The 24,504-nt window shown below is 39.8% G+C and overlaps 1 protein-coding gene across 4 annotated transcripts in view; it reads right to left on the bottom strand.

Moving 5' to 3' along the window:
• Positions 1-13,271, bottom strand: part of tlk1a (tousled-like kinase 1a) — a 130,991-nt gene extending 117,720 nt beyond the window's left edge. For 2 of the 4 annotated variants that reach the window (XM_039757608.1, XM_039757607.1), the window contains exon 1: positions 12,963-13,271. Coding sequence is in view for 2 of the 4 variants with exons in the window: in XM_039757606.1 (XP_039613540.1) it covers positions 12,284-12,455 (172 nt within the window). In the remaining 2 variants the exon portion in view is untranslated. Of the gene's footprint in view, positions 1-12,283; positions 12,874-12,962 lie in introns of those variants that run through there. The other 2 variants (XM_039757606.1, XM_039757605.1) reach the window with 1 other exon arrangement.
• Positions 13,272-24,504: the final 11,233 nt, after the last annotated feature.

Raw genomic sequence — 24,504 nt, forward strand, 5'->3', positions numbered from 1 at the left:
ATCAATTTATTAGCAGTTCTTCAGCTATATGCAAAATATCAACACATTTTTCTTCCTTAGCAATGCGAGCTACCATTGTAAGGGTTACTTTATTGATGGGGAGAACATAAACTGGCAGCAGAATGTGCAAGACAGAATTTCACCCTCTCTACCCCAAATGTGTGTATTTGTCATTACAAATGCATACATTATCTTCCACTTAAGCATAACTGTTTCCAACAACCACATACTAGCTATGATTTTTACAGTTTTGTCCCTCCCGGAAAATGATTTAATTAATGAGTGTGCCCTTAATGTTTTAACATGTAAAAAAAAAAAATATAGCCTTTGATGCATTGATAGTTTCTTATTACAAATGACTTCTGCATTTCTGTCATTAAACTTAATTAATCATACTTGCCATTTCACTTTCAATTTTTTGTTCTAAGCAAAGCTGAATGAATCAGGGACCAACTGTGCCAAGACAAGGATTTGGTTCAAATTCCCTTTGGAAACTGGATCTGAAGAAACACTAATTTACTAAAGGAGCTCATCCTCAAAGCCATCATGTAAAAGAATTGAGTAAAGCATTATACATATCCTATTTTACTATTTAAAAAGAGCTGCGACCACATTCAGGCCCCATCTGTACCGTTTGTTATTTTGATTTTGGAAGGAAATTGCATCTTTGACTGGTGACAGTTATTTTCTCTTCCAAACTTTCCTCTAGTTCCTGACGTAAGAAATCTTAAGAGATGTGAAAGCATGCATTAAAAATAAAACAATTTCTCCTATTTTTCATTAGGCTTTATGGAGCACAATTAACCACATACAAGATAATAATAAACCCAACACAATCAATAACACAAACACCCTTCACATAAACTGTGATTGCAGTTTAAAACAGTTGAAACCACAAAACCTGAATGCATTTTTATTCCTGAAGGAAAATGCCATCAAGATGATCTAAAGCATAAAACAAGCAGTAAATCTTCAAGGACCACCTCTGCTGACAAAAAAAGCAAAGAAAACCTGTCCAAACAAGAAGAATTTTTAATGGCTGGAAATTAACCAACACTCAATTTAAAAGAGTAACTTCAGAGAAGAGTAAAATGCATAGACAATGCTAAAAGTGAAAATTGTTAATAACATACTATTCATTAAATCTTAGCAGATGGGGCACAGTTATTGAAAAGCAAACATTCACTGTATTTCACTTAATTTTAGATATACACTGAAAATGAAAAGTTAAAAATCTTAGCAGGTGGTGGCAACTATTCATTTTAATATGAAAACAATTTCCAGAAAAATTGCATGAAGTACAATTTCCATTCACAAACCACAATAACCATGATGTCTTATTTACAGTTATTCTGAAAAAAAAAAAATCAAATCCATGAATGTATAATCCACAGATGGCCCCTGCAAATTCTTTTAAGTGAACTCTTTAAAGACTGTCATTTTAAGAAAGGGCCGTTATAAATTCTTCCAGCACTTGCTGCCCACCTGTTCATGACAAACATCTCTGGACAATTTCAGACCACATGATCACATTTCTGAAAATGTAAAACGCTGATGAAGCATCTTACTCCAAAAGTATTAGTGAAGTCTCTAAAAATACCGCATTCAGCATTTAATACTGTAAAAATTTTTAAGATGCCTTCTCTTTCAGTCCTCTGCTTGGTAAATGTGCAATTACATGCCATTCACAAATCAAGCAAGGCTTATAAAATGTAGGGAAGAAAAGGTTTTTAAACTGCTTGTACAAAAAACAAGAAAGATTCAGTTTAGTCAAATTTTAACAAGAGAAAAAAAAAAAACCTCAATATTGTACATTTGTAACAAGGTGGTGAAGTCAGCTTTGATTGCGTCTTAGAAGTAAACCAACAATCTGTAAGCATAGCTCTAAGGTCAGGCTAACCTTGATAAAGATAAACAAAGAATCTTAGTATCATTTAAACTTTTTTCATTCAATCACTTTCTACCACTTATCCTTGACCAGATCATGGGAGCAACAGTATTAGCAAGAAGATCTGCACATCTCTTTCCACAGCCACACTTGTCAACTCACACTGTGGGATCCCAAGGAATTCCCAGGCCAACTGGGAAATACAATTCAGCTTTTAAAACTTGCCTTTCCCAAAAACCCAGCAGTAACTGATTCCTACAAATGCAGCAAGATTTAAAAAATAAATAAAAAAATAAAAAAGAAGGAAAAAAAAAACACAAATGTTTTGCATTTCTGGTCATTCCAATGCACTGTATGGGCTTGGTTTGATTGGAAATAAGTGTTTAATCCATGCATGGGTCCAATTAAGATTGTTACTAGAGAACAGAAAAATGCCTAAATCAAGAGGCACATTACACAGCTTCTAGTCAAGGGAGGTGTCAAATGATTTCCAAGGCTGATGATTGCATCCTGTAATCTAAAATCCTTATATCATCTAGAAATTAAGGGGATGAAGTACAAAACTCACATTTCCAAAGTATTATATCCTTACCCCCCTTTACAAGACAGCCAATACTGTGCTGACAGATGTTTTGCTGCGTCTAAAACACCTTATTTCTCGTAGCTACATTAAATGCATTGTACTTTCATGTGAATGTTCATTGGTTGTCAGCTAAACACAGGGCAAATCCCTACAACCTAAGACAAAATTAAACCTAGTTCATTTTGTCAAGGCAAATCACCAATTGGTTGGACCAATTTGCCAGGAACATCAAACTACACAACTGAACATATAAATGAATTCTTCATCTGCAAGATCATGGAGTGTTGCAAGGCCTTCATACATTGTTTTCTGACTTAAGTAAACCAAATGGGAAGAAGGGTGGTAGTAAAGATGATAGCCACCTTCTGTTACATCCCTTCCTGCTTCTCAATTTCCATTTCACTTTATGTTTTTAGGTCTACTGTTTCATAAAAATACAGTATATCCATACTGCTTGGCAAGCTGTGCTGCACTGGAATGCAACTCATCTAGCAAGGAGTACAACTGCAGCTAATAAGGAATGAAACAAAGTGCCTTGCAGGGCAAGATGGGGGATGCAATTTGAGATGGAAGTGCAACTGTAAAGGATAAATTGTGTGTGTTAGGTGGTATAGTTTTACTAATCTGCATTATCCAGGGCATATGTTGTCACAGAGGATGGGGAGGTGCACTATGATGCACTGCAAAGTCCATACAGAATAACGTCATGATCCAAGAAAAGGGGCTATGGAAATAACCACTGTCCTAAACTACAAGATGGTTGTTTGGGTTGGGTTGTCTCCACACAGCTTGACACAAAAAGGATGAAATGTTTCTTGCTGCTCAGATTAAAACCCCAGTGCATCTTAAACAGCAAAAACTATGCTTCTGAAATAATGAAACACAAAGATCTGTCATCTACTGTACACTGGAAATGTTATAACTAACCAGTACAGTACACAACAGAAATCTCGCTTTAATTGTACACTATGACCATCATAATGATCAATACTGCCAAACAAAAAAATGTTCACATGCATAAAGCTAAAAACTGTTCAAGGCGTATTAAGACCTCTCTGCAATTAGTAGCACCCATGGCATATCACCTTTAGCTCAATTACCTTAACGTGCACTGAAAAAAATGAAATTCAACCTTTATTTGAAGTAAATTTATTCTGAGAAAAAATCTCTAATCAACTAATTATTTTTTAAGAAAAACCACCTGTGCCATGATTATTGGCACCCCTAGAAATTCTTATGAACAAAGTGCAAATTAAGCATTTTTTCCATGTATATCGTACTTTACACTGATCTGAGTATGTAGAAACTTTCAAGTAGTAATACACTGGGGAATAAATTGGAGGTGGCACATAGACCAAAAAATCTTATTCATTCAACAACATGGACCAGATAAGAACACACAAAAATCAAATGACAGAAAAGTGTGTTGACCTTCATCAGTCAGAGAAAACACGCATATCTACAATTTGGGCAATAATCGAAAAGTTCAAATCAACTGGAACGGTTACCAATTTTCCTGGAACTGGAACCAACTTTATTTTTCTCCAGTATACAGTGATCAGAATGGCAACAGAGGTTTTAAACAAAAAGGGAAAAAAACTTGATTAGAACCATGTTCTATCATCAGAAAAAACAAACATTAAGCTTTTTAGCAAACAATCAAAGCAGGTTTGGAGTAAAAATATTATGGCTATACCCAAAAAGAACCTGATCCCCACAGCTAAGAATGGTAGACGGTCTGTAACATTGTTGAGCTATTTTTTCTCCAAGGCCCCCAGGACCATTTCAGGGTACATGACATCATGGACTATGAAATACCATGTGATTTAAAATTTAAACACAACTGACCTCTGCCAAGAAACTAAAACTGGGTGATCATTAGATTTTCCAACAAGAGAGTGATATAAAGCAGCTGAAGAGGAAAGTACACAAGAGAGAACCTTGGGGACCCTTGAGAATCTGGAGATGCTCTATAAAGAGGAATGATCCCAGATTCCCTATTCTATATTCTCCAACCTAGTAAGAGAAGACTCAGTACTGTTTTACTGACAAGGGCTGTTATACAAAGTATTAATGCAGGACTGCCAATAATAAAGGGACATGGTTCTTGTAAAAAAAATTATTTCTTGATGAGTAATTAATTTTATCTGAAGAAAAAAAAAACTTGGGGTGTAAAAGCACCCACAATGGGCATGTGAGCATCAGAACTGGACCACAGCACAACTGAAGAAGGTGGCCAGGTCTGATGAATTCCATTTTCTTTTAAATCATTTGGACGTCCAGGTACATGTGCATGTTATTTACCTGAGGCAAAGACAGCAGAAGCATGCACTATGGGAAGAAGACTTGCTGGTGAGGCAGTGTGGTACTCTTGGCAATGTTCTGCTGAGAAACCTTGGGCCCTTGCATTTATGTAGATGTTACTTTGACACATAATCCTACGTAAAGATTGTTGCACGATACATACACCACTTAATGGAAACGGGGGCAGGTATTTCCTGATGGCAAACAACTCTTTCAGCAGGATAATGCACCCTGCTAGACTGTAAAAAATGTTCAGGAATGGTATATGGAAAATGAAACAGTTCAAGGTGCTGACTTGGGCTCCAAATCCCCCAGATATCAACCTGATCTCGCATCTAAGGGATGTAAAACAAGTCCAATGCATGGAGGAATCACCTAGCAACTTACAGAACTTCAATGATTTACTACTGCTAATGTACTGGTGTCAGACACCACAGGACACCTTCAGAAGACAGAGTCCATGCCTCAATTAGAAAGGGCTGTTTGTGAAGAGGGGGACGTACATAATATTAGGAATGTGGTTTACTATTCTGGCTGATCAGTATATGTCTGGTATAGGACAAAAAAAAAAAATCAACAACAAATGAAACATATCCCTGCTAATATTGGATTCAAACCATGGACAGATTTAAAAAACACTCCTTCAGAAGACAGAGTCCATGCCTCAATTAGAAAGGGCTGTTTGTGAAGAGGGGGACGTACATAATATTAGGAAGGTGGTTTACTATTCTGGCTGATCAGTATATGTCTGGTATATGACAAAAAAAAAAATCAACAACAAATGAAACATCTCTCTGCTAATATTGGATTCAAACCATGGGCAGATTTAAAAAACACTCTCATTCATACTCTCTTGAAATTTAACAGTTTTGGGGGTTTAAAACCCATGATAAATAGCCAAAGGCAGGGTTGTCTTAAGGCTCAGCCATTGAAGTGCTTCTGTGAACCTCTTTAGAGACACACAGTAGTCTAACTGAGCTCAACTCTACTACAGTAAGGTATGGTGCTAATTAGATTCAGTGCAGTTTTACCTTCAGATCAATAATTAAAATATGCCTCTTTTCAACGATAACCTGGAACTAGGTAGAATCATGCTAAGGTTAGTTTCTGGTTTATTTCCAATGACTTACCACCCAATTCCCCATAAACTTCCTGTGAACACCAGTTAATACTCTGACCATTTGGGTTCTTGCTTAGCACGTGAAACCCAGACTAACCTTGGGCACACGATTAAAGTAGAAATCTCAAACCACTTTTGCTCATGTCCCACAGATGACAAATATGCAGATGCGGCACTATTACTGCATACCAATATAAACATTGCTTTTGGTTGCAACACATTTCTTATGCAAAATGAGTCACTAGTGTTGTGAAGTAAATCCAAATTATACGAGTGTTTACTGCGGTAGTAGTTGATCATTGTTCAATGCAATTCTGAGGGTTTGTTCCATAATATGTGGTACACAGGCAATTATCAAAACAGTTAAAAGAAAACGTACTGGGCATAAATATTTATCACTTCCATTTGATCTATAATTAATGCACAAAAATGCCTCCTTTGGCATTCTTTCTTGTAATGGAAAAACTGGAATAAGATAGTCAGTCTGGTCCTGGAACCTAATGTTAGTGGAAAAGCAGTTTATGTCATCCAAAGCACAAAACAGACCACCTCAAAACAAACAGCACTACGATAAATGTATTAGGCTGTCATTTTACTTGTTTTAGAAAGAACACAAATTTTTTACTCTTAGATTTTTAGTCTTGCTAAGCTAATTTAATAGTCATACGTGTGAGAAATGTCCAATTCAAAGAAAAAAAGACAAAGTGAAACAAGAAAATAAAAAACCCTTATGGAAACAAGCCTGAACCCACTTAAATGGCTCAGACGTCAAACTACAGTCACAAACCCATTAATATAAGAATCTAAAAGCACCAACAAAGTTGTACTCAACTACATCATGATGTCAGAAACATGAGGCTCAACTCTAAAACACTTAGACAATGGCTAATACTTAGGCAATACCTAAAAGACAAAATAATTTAAAATAATACCATAACACTTACTATATTGGTCCTTAATTAGCCTATGTAAAAAAGGTTAATAATACTGTTCTGTAAAATTACAACAAAGCCCTTTCACACTGGTCTAAAAGTCACAAAAACAACTATCATTCTGATGAAAGTTTCTTAATTTTTACGAACAACTCCAGGAGGAGCTCCTTCAAAACCTTCACACAATTCTCATTTTTCCAAATTATTTTGTCAGGTTTACTGTGAATTTAGGCAATGCATTCCTAAGGGAGGTTTTTAGTACCAAAAGACATTTAAGTAATACAATGCCTCCACTTCCACTTTTTAAAGGAATATTAAATTATTTCAGTAAAACGATCTTAATTTCACAAAATATTTACTATATCAATTCATATTATGACACGTTAAAGCTTCAAGTCGGGTCTAACTGAATTCATAAATAAATTTGAAAAAGACTGCTTTTACAAGATTTCTCAAAAAATATTTTTTTAAACATTAGCATTTTCAAGTTTGCTTGTTTTGGCAAAAAGAATCTAAGATGATTATGGAAAAGATCTCATAGAACTGGTCAGGGCTACTGTCTCAGTGCTCCAGAATTAATGGTTCTACAACAACTAATCTGCATGCAAACACCCCCAAACTTTAGCAAGACATCTCTAAGCAAAAATTATTTGCATATTAGGTTAATCAGGCAACTCCACACTCACCAAATACAGGCACTAATGTGCCCGGTTTCCACCGATAATATAAATGCAAAATATTTAGACTATGGTTTTGCTTTCTACCTAGCACCACTGGGACAGTCCCCAATTTATCCCAAGCTTATAAATGAAAAACTAATTATATATACATAAAATCCTAAGCCTAAAAGTGCAACGACATTGTTTTTTTGTCACGCTTAAAATTGGGCTTATTTTAAAACCTACATATATATTGTAGTGACCTCCACGCCAGGCTTGATAAGAGAAGTAGTATATATATATAAGTAAAAAAAAAAAAAGACAGTCTCACCAAAAAGTTTTTACTTGAACAATCAAGGAAAAAAAAAAAATCCAACCTTGTAATCTCAAACACACCCCCTTTTTAAGCACCCTCTCCAACCCCCCCCCCCCCCTTTTACCACCTCAATCAATACCCCGCTGTCAGTCTTCCATGCTGTACTCTGCCCTGCCTCAATCAGACCTAACAGTCAGTCAAAAAAAAAAAAAAAAAGACTTCAACCTGGCTGGGACGCTACAATATGTTTGGTATCATTCTTTTCAGAATTTATCGAACTTTAATGTGATGTTAGATTTTCAGATTCTTATTCCCTTCTTAAATTAGAAACTAAAAAAATATCAAGAACTCACGTCCCACGAGACAAGACTTGGTGCCAACAGATTTAACCATGTCTGGAGCCGGAAGAAAAAAAGAGAGTCAGACAGCTGCTGTACATGCTTTCAAATGTTCGAAGTGCAGCGCGAGATGCAGATCACTCGGCATGCAGCAGCAGCAGGAAGCTAGCAGCTGATCGAGCAAAGAGGAGGTAAAAAAAAAAAGTGTGCTTCCCATTCCTCCTTGGGGTGCGTTCAGCGCAAAAGCTAACCCAAAAAAAACCCCAACCCTTCACAACACGAGCAGCAGAGACACGAAGTGGCTGGCACATAACGAAGGCCAGGGGGTGGCAAGCTAAGCAAACAGGGGGGACCCCCCTAGTAAATAAATAAAAAAATATGCCTTGCTTGCGCTTAAGTATTTTATTAAAATCTTAAATTTCCAAAAATTCTGTGGAAGAATGCTTCACAATTTAAAGCTGAAATTGTCTAGCAAGGCATTACAATTGATTGCAATTTCATGCAGTTAAATAGGAACATGAGGGAGAACTTATGTATAAATACAAAAAGTACTTTTCAGAAGGAATTGTCCATTAAAAAGTGCCGTCTAGTGTTAAAGATGAGAATTCTCGTCCACACCCTTGAACAGGGCCAGTTGCTGTTCTGGACCCAATGTTACGAGGATCTCCTTCATGAATCGGGAAATGGATTAAGTGGACAGGATTAGGGAAATAGATGGACTCTCGTCAGTAATGCCCAACATGAAATTACTGAAATACACAACTATTTAAATAACCTACACAAGAATCAACAATTATCTTTCCGTACTGTTAAAAAAATAAGCATACTCTACATTATACGTTAACACATTTGTGCAAAAGGGTGTTCTATAAAATTTTCCAAATCTCATTATTTCAAATAGGAGTTAACTCCATCTCAAACACAAATGTTACATCTTTGGTTCAATGGCAAATTTTTAAGTTTAGTCCCATTTCGTCTGTGTAATTTAGGCTGCATATGCAATCACACCAACAAGACTTTCCATTTGAATTAATTACACAATTAAACTAAATAAATACTGGCGAACTTCAAACCCTGAGGTTGATGGTTAAAATTCCACTACTGACCCCGAGAAAGACACTCCAACCTGCCTGTGTTCTAATTATCAAAAATAAAATTAATGGAACCAATCATCTCTTAAAATTTCATAGCACTGCGTTTAGTCAACTGCTGCCTCGCTGCTCCAGGAGACTGGGCTTCAGTCCAGACCTGGTCACTGAGGAGTCTGCATTCTTCTCTTGTCTGCACGGATTTATCTTCAAGTTTTTATCTTAGTATTACAAAGACAGTTTGTGTAGACTCTCAGAAGTGAATGTAAACGAGTCTTAAAAAGGACTAGTTGGTTGGTTCCTGCATTCAAGGGTAAAGTTCAGAGTTTTATGTTTACAAAAAAAAAAAAAACACATTTGCCATCTCAGCCTCATCCAATAACAGACAAAGATCATAGAGAAGTTGACCCTTAAAAATTCTAAAATGATTACATCATTTTATAAACACTTTGTTAACAACTAGCAGTTTAATGGTGCTATTTTACCTAAAAATTCTACACATGAAAATTCCACTTCTGGAGATTTACCATCATCTCCAATATTCCTTATTAAAAAGATGTACACATTTTGTTAAAAGGAATTTCTGGAGTTTTTGTGAGGATGTTTAAAAGACACTATCCTCCCTGTTTTAGATGATTTCCTGTTTATAAAAAACAAACATTGCTCTAACCCACACCTAACAAATCATCTACATTATCCCCAATAAATTTAGCTGCATGTTTAGTAATAGGCTGGAGCTTTTGTGAAATTTTGGTGTGTCAAGACTACTAAACTTGACAATGAGGCTGAAAGTGAAGACAGACTGGACCACAATATGATAAAATGACAATATGATGTCATTGTCTACTTTAAATGATCCGAGCCTACAGAGACGAAATACTGATAATTACATTTGGAATATGTTTAGTGTATTAATATTGTGTTCCTAATAATTACTTATTAATGCTCTGAAATCCCTTCAAGTTTTATTTTGTCTGAAGCCCCCGACTTATCAGTATGAAAATAATCCCACATGATATACCATTCGACTCGTCTTGATGTCTAGTTTTGCATGAAATCAAGTTTTTTTTGAGTCACAAAATCACACTAAATTATTCGCCTGTAGACCCAAAAAAAAAAACCCCTCATTCTAGGCCATTTTTGGAGAATATTTTGTGGAGGAATTAAACCTTTATGATAAAGAGTAAACTAATAGGTGTCCACGGCAAAAATGAACAGAAAAAAATTGGATATTGTGCATGCTGTGTCAAACAATCCCAGGGGCTCATCCCCTAACGCAGGGGTCCTCAATCACGGTCCTGGAGAGCCGCAGTGGCTGCTGGTTTTTACTCACAAAACTTTGAAAAACAGGGACTGGTACTATAGGCATGTTGAACACCTTTTAAAGTGGTTTTAGAGTTGACGAACACAAATAATATTTCTGATACCTGATTCTTTAGCAGTGGCCCTAGCTCTTCCAGAAAATGACAAATTTCAAACATAGAGTATTTCAAGGTCAGTGATTAGGAATGTAATGTTACTTTGATCCTTTACTAGGGATCTAGCCCTATATGGACCTCAAACAGGTATTTTTGTTTATTAATAGATTTCTCCGGGGAAAATTTGGCTTTAACAGCTCCACGTTAAATAAACAGGTCTGTGTCTGTGTGTGGGTGTATATATATACATATATTTTTTTTTTTTCCCCACACAAACAGAATAACTAAAATGAAAGAAAAACCAGACTTGGCTTCAACCTCATGATGATATTACACCACGAACTGCTAATTCAGACCTTTCCCAATTAAGATAATCCAAGATAGCTCCAAAGTATTTAAATTCAGTCACTATCCCTACCTGGTCCCTGGAACAAAGCTGGGTGGACATGCAAATTTCTGCCACTTAAAAGTCTGCATTGAACACAATGTTGTCAGGATAGACTCCCCAATACCGACTAGAGTTAAACGGATTGGAAAACCAAATGGATAGTCCAAAAGTTGTTAGGTATTTGAAAATCTTAACCGATTACTCAAATAAAAAAGACTGGAAATGTTCCATACACAACAACCCGTGCGTGTCAATCAAAATTCAAGTTATCTCCGATTTCCACCATAAACTACTTTCATGTCAATGGATTCAAAGAGATAAATACTGCCAGGGGGCTGTACAATACTTACAGGTTGCCAAAAAATGCAATAAAGCTGCAAGAACATAGTCATTTTTAAAGCTGTAAGTTTAGTCTATTAGGTTTAAATATATGAATCAAACAAAAATTGACCAAGTCAAAAATTTCGGCTCGTGATATTTCATTGTCTGACGACGTTGACTGCCCCCCACCCCACCCCAGGCTCCAAGAAAATGATGCCAGTCCAAGACAAACACCAAGACCTCAAACTGTGCAGATTTCGTTCATTCCTTAGGCTGGAAAAATAAAAAGTAGAGTCCTTGCAGGCCCGCAACTACAACACCAAAGGGGAGGGGGCGAAATCTACTTCAACAATTATTTAAAACTCAATGTTGCACAACGAAACGAACATAAATTTAATAAATACATGGGCACTCCATAATGTCAAAAGACCCGACCCTTTAACAGATGGGTTAGCAGCAGTGAAAAAAGCAGCTTGGGAGAATGCAGTGCATCTTTACACGAGCCATGTTGACCGGGTCTATACACGTCTTAGTATTTTTTTTGTTGTTAAAAAACGAAATCGATGCAAAAGTGCTAGAGTTTCAAATCATCGCACGCCGCCGCGCTAAAAAAGACGAGCAGATCACATTCTTTGTGCCATCTTCTTCATTTCCCCTGCCCGAACTCCGGCCTACTGGGCTTCTTTATTTTATTCCTGCCCGTCGGGCAGACCTCTATTGACCGGCCGCACTATCACCACCTAACCCAACGGCCTCGGACTAACCCGCCAGGGACTCGGCGACGCTACACTTCACACCGAAAATGAGATAAAAAACGAATTGAAACGCCAAAATACAAAACATGTTTTTTTTCCTCATTCCTGTTGAGATTTATATTGAACCCCGAAGCCAAATAATAAAAAAAAGCCCCTCCGAAGTGGAACGTTACCTTCTTTGGTTTTCACAGGTGCCGCGTTATTCTGCTGAGAAGCCGAGCCCGGTGTTGGGGACGTGGAGAGCTGGGACCAAGATGGCGCCCCCTCCAAACTTCCACCACTTGCACTGTTACTTTGGACACTCATCAAGCTACTTTTTTCAAAAACGAGAAAGAAATAATTCATCCGACAGTCACATTTTAAAACTCGCGATCTTTGCAGCTTAACGTCTCGTCTGTTTAAAACAAATCACTTGTATAAAAAAAAAAATTATATTTCATGCTCTTCATTTCCAACTGCCACAATGGCTCTTACGGAAAAAAAAAAAGGCCCGGCTGAACAATTTCAGACAAACCTGGCGGCACCTCCGCAGTGCGTCCTGTCTCAATAACCTTTGCATGAAGCGTCACGTAACGTCCGTCCTACTCGGCCAGCGACGAAAAATGGAAGGAAGGAAGAAAGAAAACGAGGAAATTGGAAAAGGCGAAAGACTGCAACTTGCGGTAGTAAAACACACATCCCTGCATTCCAGCAGCGAAGAAATTGTACAAAAACTCAGCGCGTTTCCCTTCCTTTCCTCACGTAATGCACGCCACCACAACCCCCCACTCTCCAGCCCATTCATTAAAAGAAAGAGAAAAACAGAAGCCGGGCGTGCGCCCTCCTCGCTCCCGGGCTTGTGCCACTACCTACCTGGGAGAGGAGAGCAGAACAGAGGGCTTCAGCAGGCATCCGCGGGGCGATGGGGCTCTTCACTGCATTCCCATCCCGGCCTCCGTGAACTCATGCTCTCTTTGTTGCCGTCGTAAGACTCGGACAAGAACGCCTCTTATTTCTGAACTATTCGAACTTTGCAAAAGTTAACAGCATAACAACGTCCCAATGTCCGATTAATTAAAATTGTAATTTTCTTTCTCCGGTAACAAAAAGATGTAAAATACACCGCTGATAATCCTTCTGCAAATCCACACTAATTACCTGAAACACCCCCTAAAAAAAAAAAAAAAAAAACACACACAACTTTAACGTGACAACACAAAACGCCACTTTCGCTTTCCCACAATCCAGTATGGTGGCACGAACGTGACGTCATTATTAACTCTTAAGGCTCTTTGACAACGCACTCAGCCTGCCTGTCACTCACTCACACGCACTTTACCGTGTAAGGGAAAACAATCGGCCTGCTCGCGAGACTCGAGGTTGCGGGGTCAGGCGCGACTGCAGTATCACTCCGCCGGGGCGATAGGACCGCGCAGCCCCGGGAGCATCACAAGGTTTTTCACGGATTGAAGCCATCCGGTCAGGTATCAAACAACCGGCTTATCCTAAGGTCGCAGCCCATTCCCGGTAACACCGGACTACAAGTATTATTTATACCCAAATATTTTAAAACCTGCTTCATCACAAAATCAATATCAATGTCATACACAAAATCATATCCTATTTTATATAATGCCTTTCATATCTATTTTCATAGCTATCCTAGGCACATAGTCATATATACGGTATACTGTACAGTGCATATATATGCGTGTGTGTGTTTATAGAACTTTAGGATATATAAATTAATACAACACAGAAAAACGATTATAGTGTATACTGTGTATAAATCATGTATTATATATGTACAAAATAAATACTTTATATCGTGCTTTTTCATATCTGATTATTTTCCTATCTATCTTCACCACACACACACACACACACACTCATATATACAGTATATATAATATATAAGTTACCGGCAATGTGTGAAAAGCAGCTATTGTATAGGCTACCTAGGCATTCCATAGGATGTGTGACATTTTTAAGCAAAGCACTAAATGTTTGTGTTACTTATATACGTTCCCTAGGCATTGGTGTAATACGTAGGCATTATACAGAATCATTTGCTGGTTTGTCTTTTGGCATTGCATAGAATGCCTAGGACACTTTGATGTCCCAATTTGGCATTCTACATATATATGTACTGTATATACTGTATATATATATATAGTTTTCCACCTTTTGTCTACCTATCTGCTGCTTATATATACAGTATATTTTATTTAAACTAATACATCATATAAAAAGGTTGTGTCAAGGTGTATACAGAATATATAATATATATATGCAAAATAGACATTTCTATTGTGGCCTTCATATCTTTATTTTCCTAACTGTTCTAAGTTCATACATATGCACACTCACTCATATATTGTAAATTTATATATTATATTTTATATTTATATATATACATTTATATATTGTTGTATATATACATATACTGCGGTGGGTTGGCACCCTGCCCAGGATTGGTTCCTGCCTTGTGCCCTGTGTTGGCTGGGATTGGCTCCAGCAGACCCCCGTGACCCTGTATTCGGATTCAGCGGGTTAGAAAATGGATGGATGGATGGATATACATATAGTATATAACATACATGTATAAACTTTTGCTACTTATTTTCCTACCTATTCTACACAGTGCATACTTTACATATATATTTATATATACAAATAAATATCTATCTCACATGGTACCTTTTTTGTTTATTTTCCTGTCTTCTGCACATGTATACACAAACTGACATAAACTGTATGTTTCATATAAATTAATACATCATAGAAAAAAGGTTGTTGTATACAGTGTATATAAAAAATCCTGGGATGAGACAAGACTTTTTTCAAAAGATTTTTTCAAGTCCCTCTTTCCTCTCCACCATATTCAACCAACACATGGTACTCTCATTCGTGTGAATGCTTTTGACAGACACAATTCCTGCTCTCTCATCTCTTATAATTTTTAACATTTTCCTCACCTTAAGTCCTCAATTAAAGAAGACGTATTATGTCCAAATCTTATTGAAGAATTTCATCCTGAAGGGTTATCATTTGCTGCATTGAAGTCACCCATGACCAGAGGAGTGTCACCTCGTGGGCACCCATCAATCACCGAGTCAGCAAGTGACACACCATCTGTGGTCTAGCAATTAACGTCCTGCTTACAGAGGAATTGAAGTATTACGCACTTCTCAATCTGTTCCTTGGACAGTCGCAGTCAGGGCAGCTGATGGAACGGTCTTAAAGATGAAACTGCAGTTGTGACCTGCTGGGCTGGCTACTTTGAGCAGTTGTTCAAAGCTGATCCTCCGGCTAGGACGTTAGATAACTCTGGGTCCACGGTTCTTGATGCTGATCCTCCAATTAGCTGTGAACCACCCAATCTCACTGAGATTGCACAGGTAGTGAACCAGCTGAGGGGGATAAAAGCTGCAGGGATCTGTGGTATCCGGGGTGAACATCTCCAGGCTGGTGGTAAGGCTGCCCTCCTGGCATTGCAAGCAATCTTTGCCTCCATTTGGCATCATCCCAACTGACTGGAAAACTGGACTTGTCATCCCTATCTGGAAAGGGAAGAGTGATCGCCTGGACTGCAGCAACTACAGGGGGATAACACTGCTCTCGGTGCCGGGTAAGCTCCTTGCTAGGGTCGTCCTCAATAAGATCTGTGATCACTTGCTAACCTACCAATGACCGGAACAGTCTGGTTTTACGCCAAAGAAGTCTACCATCGACCACATCCTGGCACTAAGGGTTCTCATGGAGCACAAACGCGAATATCAGCAGAGTTTCTTTGCAGCCTTTGTCAATTTTTGCAAAGCATTCGACTCAGTTGTGGCCCTGTGGGATGTCCTAAGGGTTCGCGGGATCCCCTCGAGGTTGCTGGTTCATCATGGTCGGCCTGTCCACTGGTACTGTGAGTGGTGTGCAGAGTGGAGGCAGGACCTCTGTGTTTTTCCCAGTTGATTCTGGGGTTCGTCTGGGGTGTGTTCTGCTCCTACTCTGTTCAATACTTGTATGGACTGGGTGCTGGGCAAGGTCGGGGGGTCCAGCAGCTGTGGGGCATCTGTTGGTGAAGAAAGATTCACAGATCTTGACTTTGCTGACAATGCTGTGATCTTCATGGAGTCAATGGAGCCTCTGATCGGGCACTCGAGAGACTGAGTGAGGAGTCTGAGTGTCTGGGCTTGCGAGTGTCCTGATAAAAACCAACATCCAGGCCTTTAATGACCTCTTGGGCATTGGCCATCAGCAGTGTGTCTGTTTGCGGAGAGAGTGTTGACTTTGCTGAGATGTTTACTTGCCTCAGCAGTGACATTCATGTCTCTGGTGACTCTTCCTATGAAATCAGTAGATGGATTGGGAGAGCATGTGGGGGTCATGAGGTCGCTGAAAAGGGGCGTGTGGCACTCCTGATAACTATACAAAAGGACGAAGGTCCAAGTCTTTAGAGTCCTGGTGCTTCCTGTCTTTCTATATGGTTGCAAGACAAGGATGCTATCCAGTGACCAGAGACGAAGACTGGACTCCTCTGGTACTCTGTCTCTCTGGAAAATCCTTGGGTACCGCTGGTTGGACTTTGTGTTGCTCATGGAGTCCTGAATGGGGCACATTACCTGCATTGTGAGGGAGCGTCAGTTACAGCACTACAGCCATGTGGCGCATTTCCCAGAGGTTGATTCGGCTCGTAAGATCTTCATTGTTGAGAACCTGAGTGGCTGGACCAGGCCAAAGGGTCGCCCACATAACACCTGGCTGCAGCAGATAGAGGGTCATTTCTGGAGGGTGGGACTGGACCGCATGTCTGCCTGGGGGGTTGCAAACCGGGATCCCGAGTTGTTTTGTCATGTGGTGGGTGCGGCAACTCATTGTACCAGTGCATGCTCCCCAACTTGACTTGAATTAAACTAATCTTTTAATCTTTTCTCATAATTCATCCCTTATTGCCCTGTCATCAGCCTGTTTGCCCTTCTCTGGACTTTTTCTAGCACTGCTTTTTCTGGACTTGCTCTAGCACTGCTCACCAGTGTGTTCTAAAGCTTGAGCAAAACCTCCTGTGACTTGTACTCCGCACAACAAGGCGCTATATAACCTGGCATTCTTTTAGCTTTCTTGATGGAGTCTGAACACTGTCTGATCCACTATGACTCCTAAATCCTTCTCATGAGGTGTGCTCTCAATTTTCAGACCTCCTATTGTGTACTCAAACCTAACATTTTTACTTCATATGTGTAATACTTTATATTTACGACATTAACTTTCATCTGCCACAAATCTGCCCGAGTCTGTATGCTGTCCAAGTCCCTCTGTAACAATTCAACAGATTGAAGATTATCTGCCAATCCACCCAGTTTGGCAACATCTGCTAACTTAACCAGAGTGTTATTTATATTCTTATCCAGATCATTTATTTATAATAAAATTGATTAAATTATGTTGCTGTAGTGATTCAGGTCAAAACTCTTGTCTTGGCCTTTGGTTCTCTGAATGGTTCTGCTCCACAGTATCTCCAGTCTTTTCTTGAAGAGACAAATGGACAGACCAGTCTCTGTACCGCCTTTGCCTTTCTACTGACCATCCCTCCTCTTGTAAGACATACCAAGACTGGGCAGCACTTCTCAGTTCTTACTCCAAAAGCTGTGGAATGATCTCCCTTTGTCTATTCGAACTGCAGCCAATGGAGTCATCTTTAGGCATCGTTCAAAAACGCACCTCTTCATTAAATACTTTGCAACTGCTGCTGTTGTACTTACAAAGAGTTTAAGATACTGATGTTCATCTTATCTAGCACAGGCATAATTATGTAGTAGCAATAGTAAGCAGTAATGTGACTCCTTCTCCTTAATTTTTGCATCTTGTTCTATGTTTGCTTTTGATGCTTGCATCTTCTAATCATTCTTATATGTATTATAACTTGCTTTGTAAGTCACCTTGGATAAAGGTGTCTGCTAAATAAGTAATAATGATAGATAGATAGACTAGCAAAATACCCGCGCTTCGCAGCGAAGTAGTGTGTTAAAGAAGCAATGAAAAAGAAAAGGAAACATTCTGAAAATAACGTAACATGATTGTCAATGTAATTGTTTTGTCACTGTTGTGAGTGATGAGTGTTGCTGTCATATATATATATATATATATATATATATATATATTTACACACACACATAAACATATATATATACATATCTATACATATACACATATATACACACACACATACATATATAAACATATATATACTTATACATACATATCTACATATATACACACACAGCTATTTCGTATCAGTGCAATACGCTGTTTGTTAAAACGGATGACACCCGCTCTTGTTCAGTAAACATATACTCAGCCTCCCATCGGTTTTTAAAGGCTCTATTTTCAGAATCAACTTTTCTCTTCAGCATCGTGTGAGCTAGCTTCGCAATAACTTGCAGCATCAAAAGGTAGACTTGATTAAGGCGGTAAGTGTTCGGCAAGGCAGCTGAAGCGCTGCATTATGGGATCTGTAGTTTATTGTGTTACCAGCGCTTCATATACCCGGGCTTTAATAACAATAATACAGTATATAAAATGATCTCGGGCGGATATAATTACGCCGGGCGGATGTGGCCGTGCCCTTGAGTTTGACACATATGGACTAAATAGAACTTGAAAAGATATATTTTTTCAAATGTGATCAGATAGAATTCAGATAGAGTTGACGCGCACTACAGCCTGCATGCCTCAATAAGTCATCCTCCCCTCGCTCTTACTTTTTTACCGTTCATCTAATGAATACACTGAGTATGGCTTTACCAAAACAATCATTGATGGTGAATAAATTATCAATTATTCGAGTATGTAGATCGGGGTATATATATACATACATATATATACCCGCGTATCGCAGCGGAGATGTAGTGTGTTAAAGAAGCTATGAAAAGAAAAGGGAACATTTTAAAAATAACGTAACATGACTGTCAATATACAGTATTTGTTTTGTGAGTGTTACTGAGTGTTGCTGTCATCAAGGATTTGATTATCATTATTTCTTTCAATCAGGTTCGTATTTGTAGGATGTGTTGTGTTCAAGTTACATTCCGTGTTTGTCAATCGTTGTAAAGATGACAGGTTTCATTCATCGATTCGTTTCTTACTGCATCAATAAACAGCTCGTCTTCTTCTTTATCTGAGACCCGACACACTGCATGCACAGGTTTTTTTTACACTGTCTTCCTTTAGCGGGACTTTTTCCACCGTGTGCTTTGTTTCCACAGTAGCTGGATTTATGAATATGCTTGTATGTATCAGACGCTTCATATTTTTTTGCTGCCTTTTCAATTGTGTAATTCGGTTTTTGTTCAGCGCTCTTTGGAACTGTTGCTTTTATCTGTGCACTGCGCCAGTTCACGTGAGCCGCTCGGTGTACATGCATCGAAGGTTCCCAGCTGTGCTGGTGCCATCTCGTGCTATGTCCATGGCTGTATTTAATGTTACCTTAGTCCTGGCACTTAAAACTTTCTCTCGCAGTTTCGCTGAGTTTGTGCCAAACACCACCCTGACCATCTCATCTTCCTCTCCATAAGCACAGTCCTTCACCCGTGAATATTTAGTGGGAGTTTGCTATTGGATTCCGCTGACGGACGGCCTTATATGGGCAGGCACTAAATTACAAACGCCAGCGGCAGCCTGTCTATGAACTTAATTTAAAGTGTAGGTTTACATTGTGCTTTGTTTCAGTAGCAGAACTCATGAATATGGTTGTATATGTCACTCGCTCGCTTCTTATTGTTTCGCTGCCTTCTCAATTATATAATGCATGTTTTCTTCAGCGCTTTTTGGAGGTCTTCCTGGTTTTCTATGTACTGCGTGATTACGTGGAAGGCGTGGTGATGTCACACGAAACTCCGCCCCCATGGGTTTCAAGCTCATCTCCATTACAATAAATGGAGAAAAACTGCTTCCAGTTATGACCATTACGCGTAGAATTTCGAAATGAAACCTGCCCAACTTTTGTAAGGAAGCTGTAAGGAATGAACCTGCCAAATTTCAGCCTTCCACCTACACGGGAAGTTGGAGAATTAGTGATGAGTCAGTCAGTCAGTCAGTCAGTCAGTCAGTCAGTCAGTCAGTCAGTGAGTCAGTGAGGGCTTTGCCGTTTATTAGTATAGATAGATAGATAGATAGATAGATAGATAGATGGGGCACATTCTTGGCCAATCCTGTATATTAAATGCACATGAAACAAATGTGTGCAAATGCAAAAAAGTTGAATCTTTCTGAAATTTCTAGTCATCCGGAAGAAGGCACAATTTTGATTTTAGAGGCATTCTGGGAGGAAGAGGCAGGTCCAGGTGGTTGAACTCCAGAAGAAGATCTATCTATCTATCTATCTATCTATGTACCAGTTTAAATACATATGCTGCATGGTGAACAATGGAACGTAAAATGAGACTGTCTTTTAAACTGTAGTTTTACATACTGTACACATCCAGTATCCAACCCGCTATATCCTAACTACAGGGTCATGGGGGTCTGCTGGAGCCAATCCTAGCCAAAACAGGGAGCAAAATCACAGCGAGAAAAGGATACAAGGCAGAAGCAAACCCAGGACAGGGCACCAGTCCATCGCAGTGCCAACACACACACACACACGGGCCCTTGAAGCTCCACCAATTCCCCTAACCTGCATGTCTTTGGACAGTGGGAGGAAACCAGAACACCCGGAGGAAACCCACGCAGACTCGGGGAGAACATACGAGGTGTGAGCAAAAAATATGGTGAATGTTTTCAAAATGAAACGTTTATTTCAGTGAAAGATTTACAACTACTAGTCACCCTCCAAATACTCCCCTCCACTTCGAATGCACTTCTCCCAACGCTCCTGCCACTTTGTGAAGTTTTCTTTTCTTGTCTTGTCTTTAGTTGGGCTGTCGTGGCTGCCTGGATGTCCTCAATGGATTGAAATCGTTTGCCTTTCACGGTCATTTTCAATTTAGGGAACAGCCAGAAGTCACATGGTGCCAGATCCGGCGAATAGTGTAGATGCGGACACGGCGTAATGTTTTTATTCGACAGAAATTGTCGTACTAGAAGGGATGTGTGATGAGGAGCGTTGTCATGATGAAGAACGAAACCGTTTCAACGTTTTCCTCGGTTATTGATGTTGAAGGACGTCCTGATCTATTCTCGTCTTCAGCCGAGTCAGATCCATTATGAAATCGATCAAACCACTTGTAAACAGTCTTCACTGTCAGTGCAGTGTCACCATAAACTGATTTTAACATCTGATTTCCTGGTTTCCTGAGCTTTTTGCAATTTGAAGCAAAATCTCATGTTAATGCGTTGCTTAATATCCATTATTAACGACAAACTTGAACTCAACAGTGGCTCACAAACGACTGACGGTGTCAAGTCACAAACTTGGCTCCAGGATGGACCTGTCAGAACCAGTATGGAATTGTTTGCCATTGCTCGTGGATGGTGCTCTGCATCAACATTCACCGTACGTTTTGATCACACCTCATACAAACTCCATGAAGGGAGGACCCAGGATGCAAACCCCGGACTCTTTACTGTGAGGCAGCAGTGCTACCACTGTGTCACCATAATGCCAATAAATATGGAATTGTTGTTTTTTTGAGTCTTTAATTGATGGTTCGATGATGAGGTCACTTTAGCCAGGGTGGACTGAAAAAAAAATTCCAGTTAAGCTTAAGGAAAAAAAAAAATCTGTCAGGGTTTAAAGCCAAAAGACCACCGAGACACCACTGTACTCAAGTCCTTCTTTACAGTGTATTTTTAAGGCTTCATCTTAGAGGATTTGACAGCATGGCTCTCGTGGCTGATTGTGGTATCCACTGTACAAAGGCGCTATATACAGTGCATCCAGAAAGTATTCACAGTGCATCACTTTTTCCACATTTTGTTATGCTACAGCCTTATTCCACAATGGATTAAATTCATTTTTTTCCATGGAATTCTACACACAGCACCCCATAAAGCCACTCCTTAGTAAAAGGCACATGGCAGCCTGCCTGGAGTTTGCCAAAAGGCACCTGATGGACTCTCAGACCATGAAAAACAAACTTCTCTGGTCTGATGAAACAAAGATTTAACTCTTTGGTGTGAATGCCAGGCGTCACATTTGGAGGAAACCAGGCACCACTCATCACCAGGCCAATACCATCCCTACAGTGAAGCATGGTGGTGGCAGCATCATGCTGTGGGGGGCAGGAACTGGGAGACTAGTCAGGATAAAGGGAAAGATGACTGCAGCAATGTACAGAGACATCCTGGATGAAAACCTGCTCCAGAGCGCTCTTGACCTCAGACTGGGGTGATGGTTCATCTTTCAGCAGGACAACGACCCTAAGCACACAGCCAAGATATCAAAGGAGTGGCTTCAGGACAACTCTGTGAATGTCCTTGAGTGGCCCAGCCAGAGCCCAGACTTGAATCTGATTGAACATCTCTGGAGAGATCTTAAAATGGCCTTGCACCAACGCTTCCCATCCAACCTGATGGAGCTTGAGAGGTGCTGCCAAGAGGAATGGGCGAAACTGGCCAAGGACAGGTGTGCCAAGCTTGTGGCATCATATTCAAAAAGACTTGAGGTTGTAATTGCTGCCAAAGGTGCATCGACAAAGTATTGAGTAAAGGCTGTGAATACTTATGTACATGTGATTTCTCAGTTTTTTTATTTTTAATAAATATTCAAAAACCTCAAGTAACCTTTTTTCACGTTGTCATTATGGGGTGTTGTGTGTAGAATTCTGAGGAAAAAAATTAATTTAATCCATTTTGGAATAAGGCTGTAACATAACAAAATGTGGAAAAAGTGATGTGCTGTGAATACTTTCTGGATGCACAGGATGCGCCCGACCCGACACAGACTGGACACGGAGGCACACGTATAAAATAAATAAATGATGTGGGGCGAGCCATCCCCGTAATCCCCACAGGCACAACACAGTTCCAAGCACAATACACCAATACAAAAACGCTCTACCTCTGCACCACCACTCCTCCCAGGTAACCTTGTCCTCCTCCACCCGACTCTGGCCGCTGTTTCCTTTTATTGGGCACCCTGAAGTGTTCCAGGTGTTTGATAGCCGACATCCGGCTGCACTTCCGGGTGTGGCGAAACCAGTGCAAAGAAGGGTCCAGCAGCTCCTGCTGCAACACCCCCTGACGGCGCCTGCAGAACACTCCAACTCCCATGAAGCCCTGGGGGAGTCAGAGGCACCGCTGCAACCCAGGGAGGCTGCCATCTAGTGTCCAGGGGGAGATCTTGTGTTTCCCATGCTTGCTCCCCTGGAACACATGCTGCAGGGGCATCCCGGCCATCTGTCACACCACTTTCATTCAAACATTCAAACATCACTGTGTGCTGCACAGGACTTTGTTCAGGTGATGGTGGCACAGGATGCTATCACAAAAGACCTGGCAAATTAAACAGAGAAAAGAAAAGATTCATAAAGATTATGATATGTTGTGTTATGTATGTTATGATATTATGTTATTTTGTGACAGCACAATGCTGAGCCATTTATAGCAAGTGACAGATGAGCAGGTAACTGTTTCCTGAAATCTATTTATTTTTCTGAATGTTAAGATCCAAATTATTACGGCTGTACCACAATGTCAGATTTGCCACCTCTTGTTTGTACAGTATATGGAGCTCATCATTGTTTGAAATGAGGCCTATTAGTGTGATGTACAGCGGGTTGTGTCGAGTGTGCAGAGGATGGTTGGGGTGCAGCTTCCAGCCCAGGCGGACATTTATAACACACACTGCATGGATTCCACTCCCTCGTGCCATAGTCTTTTTGAACATCTCCCATCTGGCAAATGCTACAGAGACTTTCATGCATGGACCTTGAGGCTCGGAGACGGTTTCACCCCAAGAGCCACAAACGCACTCAATCAGTCCATTAAATACAATACAACTTATTTTTATTTAGCCGCAAATCACATAAGCAGTGCCAGAATGGGCTTTAACAGGCCCTGCCTCTTGACAGCTCCCTAGTCTTGACTCTCTAAGGAGAACTCCCAAAAAAAACCTTTGTAGGGAAAAAATGGAAGAAACCTCAGGAAAGGCAGTTCAAAGAGAGACCCCATTTCCAGGTAGGTTGGGTGTGTAGTGGGTGTCAAAAAGAAATGGGGGTCAATACAACATAATACAATACACAGAACAGAACACAAGTAATACTCGATACAATATAATAGTGCAATAGAAATATAACAAGTACAGAGCGGAATCCAACAGTAGATGATATCCCATAATACAATTTGGATTTGTTCAGAGTCCTGGAGACCTCGGCCATCAAGCTGCCTCCCCCTATCGGCCATTTCACAGCTGAGTCAGCCAATCCGATGAAAGGACCCCTCTACCCGATGATTCCTGCGATCCTCCATCAGGGATGACTTTACC

The sequence above is a fragment of the Polypterus senegalus genome, chromosome 6 (assembly GCF_016835505.1).
Source record: "Polypterus senegalus isolate Bchr_013 chromosome 6, ASM1683550v1, whole genome shotgun sequence".
Taxonomy (NCBI): Eukaryota; Metazoa; Chordata; class Cladistia; order Polypteriformes; family Polypteridae; genus Polypterus; species Polypterus senegalus.